Source organism: Solanum verrucosum, unplaced genomic scaffold (genome assembly GCF_900185275.1).
Source record: "Solanum verrucosum unplaced genomic scaffold, falcon-dt-bn FXZP01000261.1, whole genome shotgun sequence".
Classification (NCBI taxonomy): domain Eukaryota; kingdom Viridiplantae; phylum Streptophyta; class Magnoliopsida; order Solanales; family Solanaceae; genus Solanum; species Solanum verrucosum.
The window spans coordinates 5,043,833-5,061,503 of NW_026019969.1; the positions used below are offsets into that span (position 1 = coordinate 5,043,833).

Genomic DNA, 17,671 nt, shown 5'->3' on the forward strand with positions numbered 1-17,671 from the left:
CGCAGAGAAGGGTGGATTTTGAGTTTTGGTAGCAATGGGGAGCAAGAAGAGGAAGAGAGGAGAGAGAGCCACTACCAATCCTCGTAACAAGTACTCTGATAACCCGCCAGATTTCTCCTTATTGGCCTCTAAATACTCTACCTTTGCACCTTACGTTTTCTATTCTGGAGATGGTCGACCAAGAATTGATTGGACCGATTTCAATGCCACACGTGAACTCACCAGAGTCTTGCTCCACCGTGATCATGGCCTCAATTGGTAAACCCCCATTTTATCTTTTTCTTTTTCCAGGTTATTGTTATGTAAAAAGGGTATCCGAGTTTTATGTTTTCTTGAACACAGAGCATCTAAACCTTACGCTACTTTTCTGTTTCTTTTAAAGATTCTTGATCATCAACTAACTGTGTTACTTCTAAGTTTACTATTCAGTGGATTGGCAATCAATTAGCTTTCTTTTCTTTCCTTTATTATTCCTGTTACATACCCATTTCCCCTTTCTGGAAAAAAGGTGTTTGCTTCACTATATAGTATCCTAGGTACCATCTTGTATGAGAGGTTTGATTTTACATGCACAATTTGATTGGTTTCGGAGTTTTAAGATATGTTAATTTAACATGTTAGGTTTTTTCCGGTGAAAGAAATATTAAATCTTGAATACAGGTTTAATAGATGAAGCATCATATCAACATTGAAATTTGAATAGCAAAGTTAAGTTATACTTTATTATTCAAGTTTGTGTAAGTGGTGCTAAATAGCAGTGGCGGAGCCAGGATTTAGATTGAGGGGTGTCAAAATATAAAGTAGTATGCACACAAGTTGTCTAAAAAGTTAAAAAAAAACGCTGAAAGCATTTAAAAAAAAATAGGCTTCAGCAAGGTTCGAACTCCCAACAGCTAGGTCAATGACAAGGCGGAACTTTGTAGCCCCTGAACCGCTGAACCAACACTTCAACTTGGTTTAGGAGTGTCAATTCTAATATATATAGGTATAAAATCAGAATTTGACTTACCTATACAACGTAATTTTCGGATGAAGGGGTGTCGCTTGACACCCCTCGGGCAAGGGTAGCCCCGCCCCTGCTAAATAGTACTCCATTAGTAATGGTATTTAAATTTGAATTGTGAAGTTAAACTTATATTCTTCAAGTTTGTGAAAGGGGTATTTAACAGTACTACTAATTGTTTAGTCTCAAACATTTTGGGTTGATGCTGTCATACATGAGGAATAAAGGAATACTAATAAATTTCAAGATTTTGGTCACTCTGTTGCTGCTAAGTTTATTGTTTAAAGTATTAGCAATCTGAGCATTTCTAAGTTAAGGTAGTTTTTCCCTCTATAGTTCTAAGTTGTTTTTTTTTTCACTTTACCTTCATAATAGTTTTTCCCTTACAGTTCTAAGCTGTTTCTTCTTTTAACTTCACCTTGCATGTCCCTTTCATTCTATGGTGGCCTGGGGAATTGAAGTAAAGTTATTTGCTTTAGAGTGTTGTCCACCTACTTGCCGGTGAACCAAGTCCCATATTGTTAAGTGGAGAAGGGCAATGGAATGGATCTGTTATCTCTGATTTCGAAGCCGTAAAAAGCAGATTTCTTAGTTACCCCCCAAAAATGGAAAAGAAAAAGAAGAACTGCTGTCCACCTGCCAATGATGGAACCAGAACCCTTGGCTTTTTATATGTAATTTTTTAATCTTTTGATTGCTAAAAGTCCATAGGAGATGTTAAACCATAAATGAAAAATGAAATAAATGTTTATCAGATAAATATTTTTATGAATGAGTTTTAAGCTAGAGGAACCTGAATATATTACTTAATTGCTAGTGGCTCTGTGCTTCCAAGCTGCATTGGAGCTGTGATACAATCTAAGCTTGGGATAGAACCTACCTACAGTTTGGTGTATAAACAGTTAACATAATGTTCCCAAAAAAAGGTAAAAAGGAAAAAGGAGAAACCCTTTCTTGTCTATGTTAAGTGACAAGCAGACTATAGATGCAGGCATGCAGCTTAGATGCAGGTGTATGTTTGTCTGTAGAGATCCCTTACATTCTAAATGATGTCATTCTCCCATCTGCATATGCCTGAACATGTTCTTCATGTAGGTGGATTCCCGATGGACAGCTCTGCCCCACAGTCCCCAACAGATCAAATTATATTCATTGGATTGAAGATCTTTTGTCATCGGACATCATTCCTAAAGTTCAAGCTGACAGAGACACTGCTAAAGGTTTTGATATAGGAACTGGGACCAATTGCATTTACCCTCTTCTTGGTGCATCTCTCCTGGGTTGGAAGTTTGTTGGCTCTGGTAGCCCCCTCTAATTTGTAATTTTCTCCCTTAACTTGCATCGTTGCTGGTGTTCTGCTAATAAAACTGTGCTACATATTTGCAAAACATTGATTCCTTCAGATTTTGCTTTATACAGATTTTACTGATGTAGCTTTGGAGTGGGCAGAGAAAAATGTCAAAAGCAATCCTCATATTTCTGAATTAATTGAGATCAGAAGAGTTAACCTGGAAAACCCAGCATCTTCCAGTGAGGAGTTGAATGATGAACCAGGAAAATATGGCCAATGTACAGACGCAGACTTTGACAATGGAAAGGCTGTTGTCATTGGGCCTTCACCTCCTGCTCATCTCCAAATGCACTCAGGTATAGGAAAAGGTTATGGTGGACCACCTATACTTGTTGGTGTAGTCAAGGATGGGGAGAAATTTGACTTTTGTATGTGCAACCCTCCATTTTTTGAGACGATAGAGGAAGCTGGATTAAATCCAAAGACTTCTTGTGGTGGGACTGTGCAGGAGATGGTTTGTCCCGGGGGAGAGAGTGCTTTTATCACTCGCATTATTGAGGATAGTGTTCAACTAAGGCAATCATTTCGGTATGGAATCATTCTTAGAATCTGGTTTATTGCATTATGTGTTACAGAAGTTTATCATGAAGGCTCAATTGTGAAGAGTCCTTATATTTCCTGAACCCATGTTTGCCAGGTGGTACACCTCAATGGTTGGAAGAAAAACTAACCTAAAGGTACTGATATCAAAGCTTTGGGAGGTTGGAGCAACAATAGTAAAGACAACTGAATTTGTGCAAGGCCAAACATGCCGATGGGGCATTGCCTGGTCATTTCTCCCTGCTTCCAAGAAGATTGTACCATCTCATGTGGCTGAAAAGAATAACATGTCATTCATGCTTGAGGTTTGATATTTACTAGCCTTTTATTTGGTCATCTGGGCAATCACGGGGAAATTGATTATTCTGATAAAACAGAGCTCAAATATCATAAGTTTGTCAGTGAAAATTAGAAGTGGACTTTATGTTCCAGGACCCGAGTAATTTCCTTTCACCTGATACTGTCCCTCCTTTCATGTGCAAGTTTTGTGTCTTTTGTTAGAGATGTTGCTGAGTTCGATGCAACCTGCTTGAAGTCTTTAAGGGTCTATCTGGCCATGTGGCCCATGACTTCACTTGCAAGTATAATTATTTGCAAATTGAAGTTTTGGATTTTTTAAATTGAAATATTTTTTCATGTTGAAACAGTTGGTTTAAGGTGTATTTCAAGTGAAGTTTTTCAAAGCTTCAACTATTTCTGAATTTTTTTTGCAAGTGATGTTCATACCTAAATGCCCAAACACAATTCAACTCCAACAAACGGCTTTCCAACTTCAAGTGATCTTTTTTAATTTGCCAACTTCAACTCAAATTTTGTGCACAAGCATACTAAGTTATGGGGGTTGAGTTGGTATTTTGAAGGTTTTGACTATTGTAGATGTGGAACTAGTTCTTCTTTAGTAAAACCTTCAAAATACTAACTCAACTTCAAGTGATCTTTTTTATTTGCCAACTTCAAATTAAAACAAGCTATGTGCTCTGCTCTCCCCCTTCCCCCACCTGAACGCAGAAAAAAAGTCTTCCGTCACTTGTGTTGGCATTGTTATCCTTCTACATGATAAATTGATTGTTGACACATTATACATTCACCAAGGTTTTGAACTTCTACCATACATATGAGGTCATGTGTTCCTTTGGCAGACTAAATAGTTTTGGCACGAACTGGTTGGACTAGTTCTGTTAATTACTCCATTGCTGGTGGGTCCAAGATTTCTTATTGATCTCCATGTTTGTTTAGGGTCTGCAGCGCCATCAGAGTGCCTTCGATGTATTGCAATCAGTGGAATCCTACTTCCGCAATATGGGTGCATCTTCTAAATTAGACTCTGCCTCATTTAAAGTTGATGTATGCTCCATTTGTTCTTCTCTCTGATTATTACTGCACCAATTACATGTTTTTTCCTGAATCTAAATGCTTTCTTCTAGGTAACTTTGTCAGCTGAGCAATGTAATTCTATCCTGAAGACCCAAACACAGAATGGGACCGACCAGGATATATTGATATCTGCAAATTGTCCCTCTGACAAACTGAATGACATGCGTCTCTGTGTTTCTGTAATTTTCTTATTATAGTGATTTGCCTTTCGAACTAATGCCTCGTTATTCATAGGGTGGCTTGTTATCTCCTTAATATTTAGCATGATGCGGTCTAATGCCTGGTTGTATCTATAGGTCTTCCAGCAGATACCAGGGACACTTCTGGTGAAAGGATTATTTCTCCAGAAAGAGATCCCTGTACCAGGTTTGTCCAAAACCATTTGCTCGGATCCAATCAGTGCAGTGATATTTCATTTTCCTCTTTTCCCCTCTTCCTGAACTATTTGGTCAGATTTGGTTGCGTCTCAGTCCCCTTCGACAGATTCTTTGATAATGTAATTAGGTAAATAATTTAATCGGTTTAAGAAAACTCCTGTATATAAGCAGTACGTAAAAAAATAGAGAGCCTACACAAAAACGTGTTCCTATAGATAACCAATTTTGTATACAAATGGGAATATCATGGGTACATCAAAAGCTAACTAAAAATAAGGTGTTGTTCCTTGCATATACAAAGTCATTATCTATCTCCTTAAAAACTCTCCTATTTCTCTACTTCTACTGGACCCACATGATAGGCTAAAGCCGCCTAAAGGGACAATAATGTCCTACGTCTTCTCTTCTTCAAAAAGGCCCAGCTATGTAGGGAATCACTCAAAACACACCTCGTCGGCTACACTCTGGACCAGTTCGATCCCCTAGATGAAGCTGATATCATCAGTCAATAAAAGGAAAGCTTCTTTCAAAGACAGCTTCATGAGACCTGCCTTCAATTACTAATTTCTCATCTTACACCTAGCAGGTGCTCAGTCGTGTACTAGTGTTAGTTTTTTTTTTAATTATTATTTAAATATTAGTGTTAGCTATAACTTGGATCTCTAGTCCCTTTTGGCCTACTAATTCTTCTATAGATGTGATTACCTTGGCAACCAGAATATTTTACTGCAGTATTCTGAAACAGCTAACTTTTTACTCTCTCTCTCTCTGCAAACATTTAGTTCTCTTATACATTTTTGGGTTTGTTGGTGATTGTTCATGGAAAATAGTTGTCAAGATTTGTCCCGGTCTCTAGTCATTTTTAACTAATTTGTACTTGTCTGTTTACTTAGTAGGTTCTATGTCAAAACAGTCTGTCTGCCTGGGTTAAGATACTTGCATAAGATACTTACATCAACATATTCTCTTTGCCATCCTTGATATTTCGTTCTTTTCTGCAGGAGTATTTTCTGTTATATTCCAGCAATTACAAGAAGTCCTGAAGTGCAAATTCAGTAAAGGCATCAGATGATGGCTCCTTCTCTAGGTGCAGAAGATATCCTACGTATGATCTGCCAAACTACTAGTGAGATGATAGCAGTGTGACTTATGTGTATTCTTTGCCTTTTTAATAATAAGTTTGACTTATGTAAGGCTAAACAGTTAAGTTGTGTAGGAAATGTTGTATATCTTTCTTTGCTCTCCTGTTTTATGATAGAATTTCTTGTTGTTGATTTGGGTCAAAGCAACTTCACTGATAGTACTACTATTGTGTAGAAAATCTAGAGCTTGAATGCAACAAAATACTGTCCAGCTGGGACCTGAATAGCTATTACTGAGTACCTGCCGGCTTTAAATCCCTGGTTCTCAGTCACTAGGGACTAACATTGTTGTTGCTTCCAGGCAGGCATCTTACCGGGGAAAGCCCACCTCATCAATCTTTCCCAGGCATAACACACCAAAACGTAATCAGTGGCCAAACTAGCAGTTTATCTGTTAACGCCCTTGGTCTAACCAGTCATTTAAATCTCGAAACAAATTACAGGTGATAATTGTGAAGCCCATGTCAGCCGAAAGCACATAAGAGGCTCATTTTCTGATATGCTCCAGTTGAAAGGGTGGCCCTTGTACTTCACAGCAAAGCTTGCTACCAGTATCATCACTCCCATCATGTATAATTGTATCGACAAAAAATGGGTAAAAATCAGAGTCTGGCTCAATTCAGGAGGAGGAGGAGGAGGATGCACGACCAGAAAATATTCGGATGTGCTCCCTTTGCTGACAGGGTTGGAAAGGGATGAGCTGTGAGATAAACAAAAAGAAGAAATCAAACACGAAGTATTCTGGAGGGGACAAGTCAAGAAGGATTGGTTTGATGGTTGTTACGTTTTTTATTGTTTCATAATATATCGTATTGTGTTGTATTGTATAGGACTATATTGTTTTAATGAATATAACAATGTTTGGATAGATTGTATCGTTCTGTGTAGTTACATTAGGTCACATATTCATAATTTGAAAATGATAAACCTGCAAGAAAAGTAGGGTACGAGGTAGAGCTACTATGAAAAGTTAGAGTAAAAGATGAAATATAATTATTAAGTAATATAAATGAAGACAAAATGAGAAGAAAATATCAAGCTAACGATGCGATCATACCAAGTCGATCGTTACATGAATTTTTTCGTCGTTACCTAACGATGGATTTAAACGATACAATAAAATGTAACAATCAATACAAAATTATATTTAAAATTAAAATCTTTTTGTGAGTATTTTTTGATTAAACTCGTTATAATGACAGAATTGTCTAAAATTTTATGATTGTTATTAATGATATATTATTGTTATGTATACTAACATTTGTGTTTCAATTTTATTTAGCCATTATAAATAAAATTACAAAAAAATAATCTACTATTTTTGTGTATTACGTTAAAAAAAAAGAAGAAGGAATGTTTGTTCATCAATTTAATCCAATTTCATTTTTCTTTTCAAAGAAAATTGTTTATACTCCTGTTTGGACTTTTCTCTTTTCTTCTATTTGGACTCAAACTTGTATTAGGAGAAGTGTTGGGGCATGTAGAATTTTTGATTTTTTCTATACTCCCTTTCTTTCCTTTTCGCCGCACCGTTTACCTACAGAGAAAAAAAAAACGATGAATTTTTCCGACGAGTGGAAGGCTCTTTGGACAGGATGTTCATCTTTTTCTCCACCACGTCTCCTCTCAAATTCACACGAAGAATCCTCTTCGAAACGCCGCCGTATTGATAGTCCAATAGGACCGTTGATTTTCAGACCATGTGAAGAAACGCTGACGCCACTCCTTCGCTCGCCATTGTTATCTACTCGGCTTCCTCCTCCGGTTCCTGACCTCTCTCTACCAAGATTCCTTCAAACTTCAAGTGGTATGCTTTTTTCTACAGCTTCTTCAATTGCTACAGAGTTTACTCCACAGGTTTCTGACTCAATTCACAACTTTAATTCAATCCAGTTTCTTCCTCTTCTTAATGTTGGTGAAAATAGCAAACCCAATTCAATTATAGGAATTTCTCCAACGGGAGAGAATTATGACCAAGTTGGGTTATTTATGCTCTGTTCTGAAGATACCCAATTTGTGGCTAAGAAATTCAAGAATGCTACATCTTTTTTAGTGCATAATCACAAGCTGAATTTTAGAATTTTGAGGTTATTAGTGAACCCAGTCAGTGAAATTGATGATTCTTGTTCTTCTAGTTATATTACTTTTGGGTATTTATTAGTTTGCACTTTGTATTCTGTTCATTGGTATAGCGTAAACATAGGAGTTAAAGGAGATGAAAATGTTATGTTAGATTATGTGGGTAGTGCTGATAGAAACTTGTTGAAGGGTGGGACTGTTTCTCATGCGTGTTGGAGTCCACATTTGAGAGAAGAGTGTGTGGTGATGTTGAAAAATGGGGATTTGTTTTTGTTTGATATGAGTTCTTGCGGAAAGAGTCACACTTTCTGTGCTTCTGATGTATTGCAAGGCAAGAAATTGCAAGTTTTGTGGGATAAGTTGGATAGAGATGAACAGTGGGTAAGCTGTGAATTTAGCTGGCATCCGAGGATTTTGATTGTTGCAAATTCAAGGGCTGTATTTTTGGTGGATTTGAGGTCAGGCAAGTGCAAAGTCTGCACCTTGCTAAATATTGAGGCAGTGTCATTGGATAGAACAGATAGATTTCTTGCACTTTCTAGAGTGGAGGCTGATGCTTTCTGTTTTACTGCTGTTTCTGGACGCTCCCTCCTTCTTTGTGATGTGCGGAAGCCATTGATGCCATTGTTGCGGTGGGTACATGGTCTGAATAATCCAGCTTACGTGACTGTTTTGAGATTGTCTGACCTGAGGCGACGTACTAGAGATGACAAATGGGCTTGGGCTACTGAATCAGGGCGTTGCATTTTGGTAGGATCATTCTGGGACTGTGAATTTGCTCTATTCTGCTATGGGCCAGACAGCAATCACAGCCATAAATTTTCAGAACTTTCGAGGCTCAGTAAATCAGTATGTGCTTGGGGGCGACCTTTAGACCTCTCACTGTCTGGTCGTGATTGCTGTCGTGAAAGTTGTCTTATGAGAGCATATTTCTCTGAAGAGATTCTTCCTGATTGGATTGATTGGAGGCAAAAGAAAGTCATTGTTTTGGGGTTTGGTATTCTCAACAATGGCCTTTCTATCCAATCAGATGATACTGATAGTTCTGCCAGCTTTTTCCTTGTAAGGTTAATGTCCTGTGGCAGTTTAGAAGCTCAGAGATACACTGCAGCATGGGACTCTGAGGAAAAGTCAGAAGCACCTTATGGAGGAAATTCTCTGTGTTCTGAAAATAACCTTCTATATGATATGGGTGTTGAAGAATTGGAATTGAAAAAGAGCCACATCTACCTGGGCCTTGACTTTCTTAAAGAGTATCTGAATGGAAAACTACCTAAATTCGTTAGTAGGAAATACATGGAGAATCTAAAGGATTCTGAAGAAAACCGGTCAGAGTTCCACCAGCAAATATGTCAGAAGCTTCAAGAATGTGGCATCGCAAGACTAAAATCATCTCTAACCGTTTCTGATGTAATCAAAGGTATCAGCTTGCCAGCAAGCATTTATGAGATTGCACTAGAAATCATTAGCACCAGTTTGCCTAATAATCTTCTGGGGTTCACTTTCTCTGCCTTCTTGAGATTCCCTGAATTTCCCCTGAAACCGAAGAAATCTTCTCTAGAATTTTCTGACATTTTCGACAAACTATATCCACTGCCTTTTCCCTTGCATAAATGTTGTATTGATGAGACACCAGAAGAAGTTCAGTCTTGCCGTTCTTCTGCTCCCATTCTTCCTCCTCCTTTTCTGGTAGCTCTTAATAACCTTCGAATTGCAGAAAGAGATATATTGCCACTTGATGCTGAGTTGAGGCTTCAGAGTGATAAAGTTATGAAGGTGGCCCATGAAATCGGTTTGTCACACTCTGGTAATGAGCCTGATGATGGCTATTCAGTTTCCCTTGATGCAGATACTGAGTGCCCTAGCGATTGGTTGGAAAAAATGAGGCCTCTCTGTTTACATGAACCTGTGGCATTCTCTGACTGTTATATCTCAAAAACGGATTTGGGAGTAGAACCTGATAAAAGATTTACAACCTTCATCTACAAAAAACACGAAGAACCTATCTCAAATGCCAGCAAAGAGATGACAGGAGTGGAGTTGTTCGATGAGGGGTGTCCAGTAGAGCTCAAATTCAATGGTAGTCTCGCAACGCTGGGGGCAAATGAGCTGCAAACTTTTAGATTGTTGAAACAAAAGGATTTAGGTTTTCAGAAAAAATTTCAGCTGTATCAAGAGTATTTAACTGGATGCCATAAGTGAAGACAAGGTTCCGAGTTTTCCTATTTACTTCCTTTTGATTACTTTGCTATTTTATTTGAAAGAGGATTTTTTCAGTAAAGTACTGTTAGGGGTATCCAGTGTTCACCAAGAAATACCTCTTTCAAGGAGGGAACCATGTGTATGAAAGATTGAAATGGAAGAAGCTGAATTGTACTCACTCAAGAATTCAAGACAGAATGGGCCCACGACAGTCAAAATTTCATTTCAAGTAAGAATTTTGTTAAATCTTTAATAATTTTTTCAGCCTTTATATAGATTGTATGATAGAGACAATTTAGCTGACAAAAATCCATAATTTGGCATTTTCTGTTGTTTCGTTTATATTTGTGCAGAGATAATGGAACTCTAGTGGGTGATTTGATGGGAAGACCAAACTAATTGCAAGACAAATTATCATCAACTGAACAATATATCCATATCTGGAGCTGCTTTTACATTCTGGTAAGTGGCTTGTGCTCCCCTCCCCAGAACTTCTTTGTATCGATTTAAATTTAATGTTTGTATTTTTGTGGCATCAGAAAGGTGTTAGTTAACTCATATTAGTATCAAACTAGGCTCATACTCACGGTTTATACTATTTTCAAATCTGCTTACCTGTTTTGGTAGCAATGGGGAGCAAGAAGAGAAAGAGAAGAGAGAGAGCCACTACCCATCCTCGTAACAAGTACTCGGATAACCCGCCAGGAGATTTCTCCTTATTGGCCTCTAAATATTCTTACCTTTTCACCTTACGTTTTCTATTCTGGAGATGGTCGACCAAGAATTGATTGGACTGATTTCAATGCCACACGTGAACTCACCAGAGTCTTGCTCCACCGTGATCATGGCCTCAATTGGTAAACCCCCATTTTATCTTTTTCTTTTTCCAGGTTATTGTTATGTAAAAAGGGTATCCGAGTTTTATGTTTTCTTGAATACAGAGCATCTAAACCTTACGCTACTTTTCTGTTTCTTTTTAAAGATTTTTAAAGATTCTTGATCCTCAACCAACTGTGTTACTTCTAAGTTTACTATTCAGTGGATTGGCAATCAATTAGCTTTCTTTTCTTTCCTTTATTATTCCTGTTACATACCCATTTCCCCTTTCTGGAAAAAAGGTGTTTACTTCACTGTATAGTATCCCTTGGTTCAATCTTGTATGAGAAGTTCGATTTTATATGCTCAATTTGATTGGTTTCGTAGTTTTAAGATGTTACTTTAACTTCGTTATATTTTTACCGGTGAAAGAAAATATCAAATCTTGAATAATGGTTTAATAGATGAAGCGTCATATCAACATTGAAAATTTGAATAGTGAAGTTAAGTTATACTCTATTATTCAAGTTTGTGTAAGTGGTGCTAAATAGTACTCCATTAGTAATGGTATTTAAATTTGAATTGTGAAGTTAAAACTTATATTCTTCAAGTTTGTGAAAGGGGTATTTAACAGTACTACTAATTGTTTAGTCTCAAACATTTTGGGTTGATGCTGTCATACATGAGGAATAAAGGAATACTAATAAATTTCAAGATTTTGGTCACTCTGTTGCTGCTAAGTTTATTGTTTAAAGTATTAGCAATCTGAGCATTTCTAAGTTAAGGTAGTTTTTTCCTCTACAGTTCTAAATTGTTTCTTTAACTTTACCTTCATAATAGTTTTTCCCTTTACAGTTCTAAGCTGTTTCTTCTTTTAACTTCACCTTGCATGTCTCTTTCATTCTATGGTGGCCTGGGGGAATTGAAGTAAAGTTATTTGCTTTGGAGTGTTGTCCACCTACTTGCCGATGAACCAAGTCCCATATTGTTAAGTGGAGAAGGGCAACGTAATGGACCTGTTATCTCTGATTTCGAAGCCGTAAAAAGCAGATTTCTTAGTTACCCCCAAACAAGGAAAAGAAAAGGAAGAACTGCTGTCCACCTGCCAATGATGGAACCAGAACCCTTGGCTTTTCTGATGTCATTTTTTAATCTTTTGTTTGCTGAAAGTCCATAGGAGATGTTACACCATTAATGAAAAATGAAATAAATGTTTATCAAATAAATATTTTTATGAATGAGTTTTAAGCTAGAGGAACCTGAATATATTACTTAATTACTAGTGGCGGTGTGCTTCCAAGCTGCATTGGAGCTTTGTTACAATCTAAGCTTGGGGTAGAACCTACCTACAGTTTGGTGTATAAACAGTTAACATAATGTTCCCAAAAAAAAGGAAAAAAAGAAAAAGGAGAAACCCTTTCTTGTCTATGTTAAGTGACAAGCAGACTATAGATGCAGGTATTCAGCTTAGATGCAAGTGTATGTTTGTCTGTAGAGATCCATTACATTCTAAACGATGTCACTCTCCCATCCGCATATGCCTGAACATGTTCTTTATGTAGGTGGATTCTCGATGGACAGCTCTGCCCCACAGTCCCCAACAGATCAAACTATATTCATTGGATTGAAGATCTTTTGTCATCGGACATCATTCCTAAAGTTCAAGCTGACAGATACACTGCTAAAGGTTTTGATATAGGAACTGGGACCAATCGCATTTACCCTCTTCTTGGTGCATCTCTTCTGGGTTGGAAGTTTGTTGGCTCTGGTAGCCCCTTCTAATTTGTAATTTTCTCCCTTAACTTGCATCGTTGCTGGTGTTTCGCTAATAGAACTGTGCTACATATTTGCAAAACATTGATTCCTTCAGATTTTGCTTTATACAGATTTTACTGATGTAGCTTTGGAGTGGGTAGAGAAAAATGTCAAAAGCAATCCTCATATTTCTGAATTAATTGAGATCAGAAGAGTTAGCCTGGAAAACCCAGCATCTTCCAGTGAGGAGTTGAATAATGAACCAGGAAAATATGGCCAATGTACAGACGCAGACTTCGACAATGGAAAGGCTGTTGTCATTGGGCCTTCATCTCCTGCTCATCTCCAAATGCACTCAGGTATAGGAAAAGGTTACGGTGGACCACTTATACTTGTTGGTGTAGTCAAGGATGGGGAGAAATTTGACTTTTGTATGTGCAACCCTCCATTTTTTTAGACGATAGAGGAAGCTGGATTAAATCCAAAGACTTCTTGTGGTGGGACTGTGCAGGAGATGGTTTGTCCTGGTGGAGAGAGTGCTTTTATCACTCGCATTATTGAGGATAGTGTTCAACTAAGGCAATCATTTCGGTATGGAATCATTCTTAGAATCTGGTTTATTGCATTATGTGTTACAGAAGTTTATCATGAAGGCTCAATTGTGAAGAGTCCTTATATTTCCTGAACCCATGTTTGCCAGGTGGTACACCTCAATGGTTGGAAGAAAAACTAACCTAAAGGTACTGACATCAAAGCTTTGGGAGGTTGGAGCAACAATAGTAAAGACAACTGAATTTGTGCAAGGCCAAACATGCTGATGGGGCCTTGCCTGGTCATTTCTCCCTGCTTCCAAGAAGATTGTACCATCTCATGTGGCTGAAAAGAATAACATGTCATTAATGCTTGAGGTCTGATATTTACTGGCCTTATTTCATGTGCAAATTTTGTCTTTTGTTAGAGATGTTGCTGAGTATGATACAACCTGCTTGAAGTCTTTAAGGGTCTATTTGGCCATGTGGCCCATGATTTCACTTGCAAGTATAATTATTTGCAAATTGAAGTTTTGGATTTTTTAAATTGAAATATTTTTTCAAGTTGAAACAGTTGGTTTAAGGTGTTTTTCAAGTGAAGTTTTTCAAAGCTTCAACTATTTCTGAATTCTTTTTGCAAGTGATGTTCATGCCTAAATGCCCAAACACAATTCAACTCCAACAAACGGCTTTCCAACTTCAAGTGATCTTTTTTTATTTGCCAACTTCAACTCAAGTTTTGTGTACAGGCATACTAAGTTATGGGGGTTGAGTTGGTATTTTGAAGGTTTTGACTATTGTAGATGTGGAGGTTCTTCTTTAGTAAGACCTTCAAAATACTAACTCAACTTCAAGTGATCTTTTTTATTTGCCAACTTCAAATCAAAACAAGCTCTGTGCTCTGCCCTCCCCCTCCCCCCACCTGAACGCAGAAAAAAAGTCTTCTGTCACTTGTGTTGGCATTGTTACCCTTCTACATTATAAATTGATTGTTGACACATTATACATTCACCAAGGTTTGGAACTTCTACAATACATATGAGGTCATGTGTTCCTTTGGCAGACTAACTAGTTTTGGCACGAACTGGTTGGACTAGTTCTGTTAATTACTCCATTGCTGGTGGGTCCAAGATTTCTTATTGATCTCCAATGTTTGTTTAGGGTCTGCAGCGCCATCAGAGTGCCTTCGATGTATTGCAATCAGTGGAATCCTACTTCTGCAATATTGGTGCATCCTCTAAATTAGACTCTGCCTCATTCAAAGTTGATGTACGCTCCATTTGTTCTTCTCTATGATTATTACTGCACCTATTTCATGTTCTTCCTGAATCTAAATTTTCTTCTAGGTATCTTTGTCAGCTGAGCAATGTAAATCTATCATGAAGACCCAAACACAGAATGGGACCAACCAGGATATATTGATATCTGCAAATTGTCCCTCTGACCAACTGAATGGCATGCGTCTCTGCGTTTCTGTAATTTTCTTATTAAAGTGATTTGCTTTTCGAACTAATGCCTCGTTATTCATAGGGCGGCTTGTTAGTCTCCTTATTATTTAGCATGATGTGGTCTAATGCCTGGTTGTATCTATAGGTCTTCCAGCAGATACCAGGGACACTTCTGGTGAAAGGATTATTGCTACAGAAAGAGATCCCTGTATCAGGTTTGTCCAAAACCATTTGCTCAGATCCAATCAGTGTAGTAATATTTCATTTTCCTCTTTTCCCTGCTTCCTGAACTATTTGGTCAGATTTGGTTATCTCATTCCCCTTCGACAGATTCTTTGATAAGCTAATTAGGTAAATAATTTAATTGGTTTAAGAAAACTCCTGTATATAAGCAGTATGTAAGAAAATAGAGAGCCTACAGAAAAATGTGTTTCTATAGATAACCAATTTTTTTCTATATAAATGGGAATATCATGGGTACACCAAAAGCTAACTAAAAATAAGGTGTTGTTCCTTGCATATACAAAGTCATTATCTATCTCCTTAAAAACTCTCCTATTTCTCCACTTCTACTGGATCGACATGATAGGCTAAAGCTGCCTAAAGGGACAATGATGTCCTACGTCTTCTCTTCTTCAAAAAGGCCCAGCTATGTAGGGCATCGTGCTCGAAACATACCTCGCCGGCTACACTCCAGACCAGTTCGATCTTCTATGATCAAGCTGATATCATCAGTCAATAAAAGGAAAGCTTCTTTCAAAGACAGCTCCATGAGATCTGCCTTCAATTACTAATTTCTCATCTTCCATCTAGGAGGTGCTCAGTTGTGTACTAATGTTAGTCTTTTTTTTAATACTAGTGTTAGCTTTAACTTGGAGCTCTAGTCCCTTTTGGCCTACTAATTCTTCTATTTCGATGTGATTACCTTGGCAGCCACAATATTTCATGTTGCTTTCTTCTCTCTAGAAGAGTATTTTACTGCAGTATTCTGAAACAGCTAACTTTTTACTCTCTTCCTCCGCAAACATTTAGTTCTCTTATACATTTTTGGGTTTGCTGGTTATTGTTCATGGAAAATAGTTGTCAAGACTTGTCCCAGTCTCCAGACATTTTTAACTAATTGTACTTATCTATTTACTTAGTAGGTTCTATGTCAAAACAGTCTGCCTGGTTTTAAGATACTTGCATCAACATATTCTCTTAGCCATCCTTTGATATTTCGTTCTTTTTTGCAGGGGTATTTTCTGTTATATTCCAGCAATTACAAGAAGTCCTGAAGAGCAAATTCAGTAAAGGCATCAGATGATAGTAGTTTGACTTATGTGAAACCTTTTGCCTTTTTAATAAAAAAGGTTTGACTTATGTAAGGCTAAACAGTTAGGTTGTGTAGGAAATGTTGTATATCTTTCTTTGCTCTCCTGTTTTATGATAGAATTTCTTCTTGTTGATTTGGGCAAAGCAACTTCACTGATATTACTACGATTGTGTAGAAAATCTTAAGATTGAATGCTTTCCAAATACTCAATGATTTACTCCCCTAATGATGTTTTACCCACTACTGAGCATTATCATCATCCTGGTTGAATGGCATCTTTCTGCAACTAATAAATGTGTCAATGTATTTTGCATTACTCATTTGGGACAGGATTATAGAAGAAAGTTTCTTGTTAGTGCTTGATCAATAAGATAAAAAGAGCTTTTCTATCAACAACAACAAACAAAATGTAATCCCACAAGTGAGGAAGAGGACTTTTCTATCAAAGGAAAAAAAACGGTGGTTATTGGTCTCTTACGATAAGGGAGACAACAAAAATCAAAATTCAGCAAAATTTTAGCCATGATCTTCCAATACAACAAAATACTATCCAGCAGGGTCCTGGATAACTATTACAGAGTACCTGCCAGCTTTAAATCCCTGGTTCTCAATCACCAGGGACTAAGTGTGCTTCTTTCAGAGTTTGACATTGCTGTTGCTTCCAGGCAGGCATCTTACCGGGGAAAGCCCACCTCATCAATCTTTCCCAGTCATAACACACCAAAAACGTAACCAGTGGCCAAACTAGCAGTTTATCTGTTAACGCCCTTGGTCTAACTAAGTTCAACCAGTCATTTAAATCTCGAGACAAATTACAGGCGATAATTGTGAAGCCCATGGCAGCCAAAAGCATATAAGAGGCTCATTTTCTGGTAAGCTCCAGTTGAAAGGGTGGCCCTTGTACTTCACAGCAAAGGTTGCTACCTGTATCATCACTCCCATCATGTATAAATGTATCGACAAAAATTGGGTAAAAATCAGTCTGGCTCAATTCAGCAGGAGGAAGAGGACGCAGGACCAGAAAATATTAGGATGTGCTCCCTTAGCTGACAGGGTTGGAAAGGGATGAACTGTGAGATAAACAAAAAGAAGAAATCAAACACGAAGTACTATTAGTGACAGTGGTTTCAAGTTCATTTCCAAAACCTCAATTTAATCTTTCAATCAAGGCATCTTTGCTATCAAATGATCCTCGCTTAAAAGGTATTATTATTCTTGAATGCATCCCAAGTGGTACTGCTTCAACAATATTTGGAGTTTCACAAATTCACAGTTAGATGATTTGGTAAAAACATTCTTTTTCCAAGTTTGCAGGTAACATAACAAAAATCAACATCTAAGAACCTGTATTCTAGTATGAGAACTAAGACCTATGAAATTAAGATGACTGGTTTTGATTTTAGAAGTTGTCTGTGACGTACGGTAGATGGCCTGGGGAGGGCACTGAAGGAAGAGATTTTGCTAGCAAAGGCTGAGAATGGAGGTCAAGCAGTGGCCCAACGATGTAATCATGCATTATCTTGAAACAAGAAAAATGAAACATACAGGTAAACTGAAAATACAAAACAGACTGTTAATCTAGTTCTTAACTGCAGATATTCAAAACAGACAAAGGTTCAACAAAATTTTGTTAGTGCAGCTAGATACTGTTCACATATTTCCACACAGGAAGATAATAAGTTATGAGAATTTTCAGCAGGCCATAGAACATAACTACCTGTTTCAATTTTAACCAAACA

At 37.5% G+C, this 17,671-nt stretch overlaps 2 protein-coding genes and 1 pseudogene across 5 annotated transcripts; all 3 read left to right on the top strand.

Moving 5' to 3' along the window:
• Positions 1-10: 10 nt before the first annotated feature.
• On the top strand, positions 11-15,924 carry LOC125816421 (uncharacterized). Of its 4 annotated transcripts, none has more exons than XM_049496026.1 (8): positions 11-258; positions 2,099-2,304; positions 2,423-2,882; positions 2,992-3,199; positions 4,131-4,238; positions 4,319-4,447; positions 4,565-4,634; positions 5,647-5,967. In XM_049496026.1, exons 1-8 carry the CDS (start codon positions 35-37, stop codon positions 5,715-5,717), a joined length of 1,476 nt encoding a protein of 491 aa, XP_049351983.1. In that variant the 5' UTR covers positions 11-34; the 3' UTR covers positions 5,718-5,967. The 4 variants fall into 4 exon arrangements, 1 of the variants encoding a protein (XP_049351983.1); XR_007442228.1 differs by lacking the exon at positions 5,647-5,967 and adding an exon at positions 15,853-15,924 and having other exon boundaries at positions 20-258; positions 4,131-4,197; XR_007442229.1 differs by having other exon boundaries at positions 20-258; positions 4,131-4,197; positions 5,647-5,739.
• On the top strand, positions 7,345-10,068 carry LOC125816603 (uncharacterized). Its single transcript, XM_049496217.1, has one exon. It carries the CDS (start codon positions 7,345-7,347, stop codon positions 10,066-10,068), a length of 2,724 nt encoding a protein of 907 aa, XP_049352174.1.
• On the top strand, positions 10,698-15,923 carry LOC125816420 (uncharacterized; annotated as a pseudogene).
• Positions 15,925-17,671: the final 1,747 nt, after the last annotated feature.